Source organism: Bombina bombina, chromosome 1, assembly GCF_027579735.1.
Source record: "Bombina bombina isolate aBomBom1 chromosome 1, aBomBom1.pri, whole genome shotgun sequence".
NCBI classification, from domain to species: Eukaryota; Metazoa; Chordata; class Amphibia; order Anura; family Bombinatoridae; genus Bombina; species Bombina bombina.
The window spans coordinates 1,073,227,998-1,073,231,660 of record NC_069499.1 but is presented as its reverse complement, the minus strand read 5'-3'; the positions used below and the strand labels follow the sequence as shown (position 1 = coordinate 1,073,231,660).

The window sequence follows — 3,663 nt, the reverse complement described above, 5'->3', positions numbered from 1 at the left end:
ATAAGGTATTTGAACTGAATCCAGTGAGTGCAGTCCCTACTTGTTGATACTTATTGAAATTTTGACTGAGCACCCTGGTTGCTGACTATCTTTGAATTGTGAGTGCAGATACACAGTGGAGATATAGATAGAGATATATATAAAAATCTAGAATTGCCAAAAATGCCAAATAGATATGAATCCAATATATCAAATATAAAAATAAAAAAAAAATCCATTCAGAAATCAAACTAGGACTTTTTCTCCTTTTTCCAAGAAGAAAAGTTTATTACTAAAATTGTTCATTAATGCTGCAATTCATATATTCCAAATATACAAATGTCATTTTTATATAGAAATAAATTTTCTTTATCATAAAAAAAAAGAACAAAAGACATCTTTAACAGATTACACAGTCCATGGCTGAGTTGCACACAGTTGCATCATGTGTGTACATTTCTGTTCCAGCCATTTTTAAAGTATTGCATCACCATATAGAAAAGTGTTCTATTATTACAATAACACTTAAACCTGAATGTTAGAAACAAAGTGGGAGGGAAAGGGTCCTCTTTTCTAGTGCACAAAGGGTGCAAGTTTACCAACACTGACAGTTATTGGTTAGCATTAGCAATAAACATTCATGCATTCCATGTTCAGCGAGGAGGTAGATATTGTGCTTTTATGTTCACTGAAGCATATCAATAAGGCAGATCCTCCTGCTATTAATATGGTGTGGCAAGAAGGGATGCATTTGTAAAATAATATTGCAATAACCTCTGTATTTACACAGTGTGCAAGCAGTGGCTATATAAACCCTGCAGGAATATACTTTATATTAACATTCTTGCACAATTATTTCCATTTTGGTCTTATAAATTACTCATCACTTTAAATACAAAATGTGCAAAGTCATTCACAGCTACACGTCTTCCCTCAAATTGCCAAAATCCTCAGTAAGATCAGCATACTGTGTGTTGTTTCTAACTATAGGAAGTGCCAGTCTTTGGTATATGCTAAACTAGGAGTTTTAAATGAAAGCAAAGCATACCAGTATGTGCAATACACTAATTAAAGTAGATCCTTAGCTAATAGGTCTGTGTGATGATCATTTGAATTATTTGGATATCATTGCTGATTGACCTTTACAAGTACTGCACAATGTACCAGAAGGTTTCAATGACTTAGCTTGCATTATATTTCTCAATTACAGAAGACTGAAATTTCCAAGGATATCAAACATTGTCTATAGTATCAAATGGGCCATATATAGGTTGTAGGATACAATTGTGCATCTTCTTATCAAGCTTTCTCAAACCAGTTCAAATGTTTTACACTAAACAGTAGGTATCTTTCAAGAGACAACATTTAAAACACCCACTATTCTTATAGTGGAATATATACCCCAAAAATGCCATTAAAACAGTATATAAGTTATAGTTACAACTTAAAAATAGCAATGCTACACAATGTGAGTATTCAGTGTTCATAAGCAATATCTAAAAAACGTAGCTTGCCCCTAAATAAAAACTGCCTCTGTGGGTCATGACTTATGATGTATACATATTTATAGTGGGTAGGTGCAAAGTGACAATTTCACAAATCTCAAATAACTGCTGCATATAGTTTTTCACTATATGCACATTGTTCCATCCATATTTAGAACTGTGCACCACCAAAATCACTGCCACAGACAACTGAATATCACATTGTGTATACATTTTGATACTGTTCTATTATTAACCCTACATAAATGTTTCAGCATGGAATTGTTAGTCTAAAAAGTTGAGGGGAAAAAAAACTAATGTGAAACAGTCTCTAAACCACTCCTTACAGTTAGAGTCACACAATTCATCCCCAAACCACAAAAACAGTTATCCACGATTGTAGGTCTATAGTTGACGCTTTCTTGCTCACAGTCATGGTGACTATTTTTTGTTAAGAAAATATTTTAAAGGGGAATTTTTTTCTATAATATAAAGTCATACAACAAATATAAAAACAATTTCATGGACCACAGATATGGATACACTGGTATAACAATTAATGCAAAGCGTTTAGATTAAGTGTTAAGTGCCACAGGATACAATCCTATTACCATAGTACTCAAGTCTGCAAAAAGAGTACAATATTAAGTCTATACAGCCATATAAGACCATCATCATGAATGATGCAGACCATCCTGGGGATGAGCCCTTATTCTCTTGTAGGACACTGTGCAATTGGTACCATTATCCTATTTGAAGATCCTCTGTGCACGACTGCAATGTCACAAATTGCTTTGTCATTGTGCCACCAACCCCAAGATACAGATTGGTGTTTGTATGAAGTAGTCACTAATAGTGGTATAAATACCCCCATGTGGTCCAGTCCCTCTCACCCCCAGCATTGGCATAGTCCCATTTTCCCAAGCTGGGGATCAAGTCCAGCTAGCAGCGCCCCGCGGCTGCCAACATGGGCTCTGGTAACTGCTTGAACAAGTTCCTAAGGGTCGTCAACTCGCGACTCAGCTGCTCCACCTTCTTCTGCAGCCGCTCGTTCTCGGCTGTCAGTTCGAGCACTTTGTGCTGTGTTTCCATGTTGCGGATCTTGGCCTTGTCCCGGCTCTTCCTCACGGCAATGTTATTCCGTTCCCGGCGGATTTTGTATTCATCGCTCTCCTTATCCAGGTTTTTTTTGCCCTTGCTACTAGCCCTGCTGTAGCTGCCTGAACCTCCTCTGGTCTCTGACGGGTTAGGGGTACCAGGCGGACTGGAAGAAGACGAGCTGGACAGGTTACCGCTACTGCCACTCGGTACGGACTGGAAGCCCAGGTAAGATCTCATTGCGGGTTGCATACCGGCTTCCTCCTTGCCTTTATAAGTATCCAAGGACTCGAAAACCGGCTCCACTTTGGTTTCCACCAGCTGCGGGTACCCTAGGAGTCCTGCGTGCGGTTTGTTCTGAGTCTGCTGCCGGCCTAGGTTGCTGTACTCCAGCGCCGCCTTGCGGGTCCCTTTGTAATCGTCAGCCGATAGCAAGTCGCATAGAAAGTCCCCGCAGGGCGGCTCGTAGCTGCCGTTGGCTCCCCCTGCCGGAGGCTCCAGGTACGGGCTGAAGTCGATTGCTCTCTCGTGCTCCCCAATGCTCTGCTCGTTCATGGAACCTCCGAAGCAACCTCGGCCCCGCCGATGTACCTTCCCCCCTAAGGTCAGGCAGTCAGCAGCGGTAGGAGCTGCGTCGTAATAAAAGTTAGCCGCTTCCATCGATCTAATGACAGGTGGGTGCGGAAGACATGCTACCGGATCCCAATGGAGCAGTCGTTGCATGAAAGCGAATGACGGGAGCTTGGGCTTATTGGGATATATCTCCCACCGTTTTCAATATAAACGTTGCCTTAAAAGCTCAGGAACAACTTTTTCTCAACTTCTTCTACCAATTGTGCAAGCAAACTGTGACTGCTGCTGGCCACCGCATGTATTTATACAGCTGGGAGGGAACCATGACAACAGTGACGTGACGTCACTGACTGGGAGTCCTCCGGCTGCTGTCTGTGTGTAGCTGACAGCTGCAGCAGTAGATACTCAGGTGTCCCTCGGAACATCGGTACCAGGTGTTGAGTTATGTGACGGGTCTGCGGGCGCAGCTCCGGGTAGTACTTGTTGCAGGTCTTAGCATCTAACCTACTGGATGCATCTTCGCACTGCT

The 3,663-nt window shown here is 41.5% G+C and overlaps 1 protein-coding gene across 1 annotated transcript; it reads right to left on the bottom strand.

Annotated features, from left to right (window-relative positions):
* Positions 1-225: 225 nt before the first annotated feature.
* On the bottom strand, positions 226-3,391 carry CEBPB (CCAAT enhancer binding protein beta). Its single transcript, XM_053692558.1, has one exon. The coding sequence runs from the start codon at positions 3,282-3,284 to the stop codon at positions 2,406-2,408; it is 879 nt and encodes a 292-aa protein (XP_053548533.1). The 5' UTR covers positions 3,285-3,391; the 3' UTR covers positions 226-2,405.
* Between the last annotated feature and the right edge of the window lie 272 nt (positions 3,392-3,663).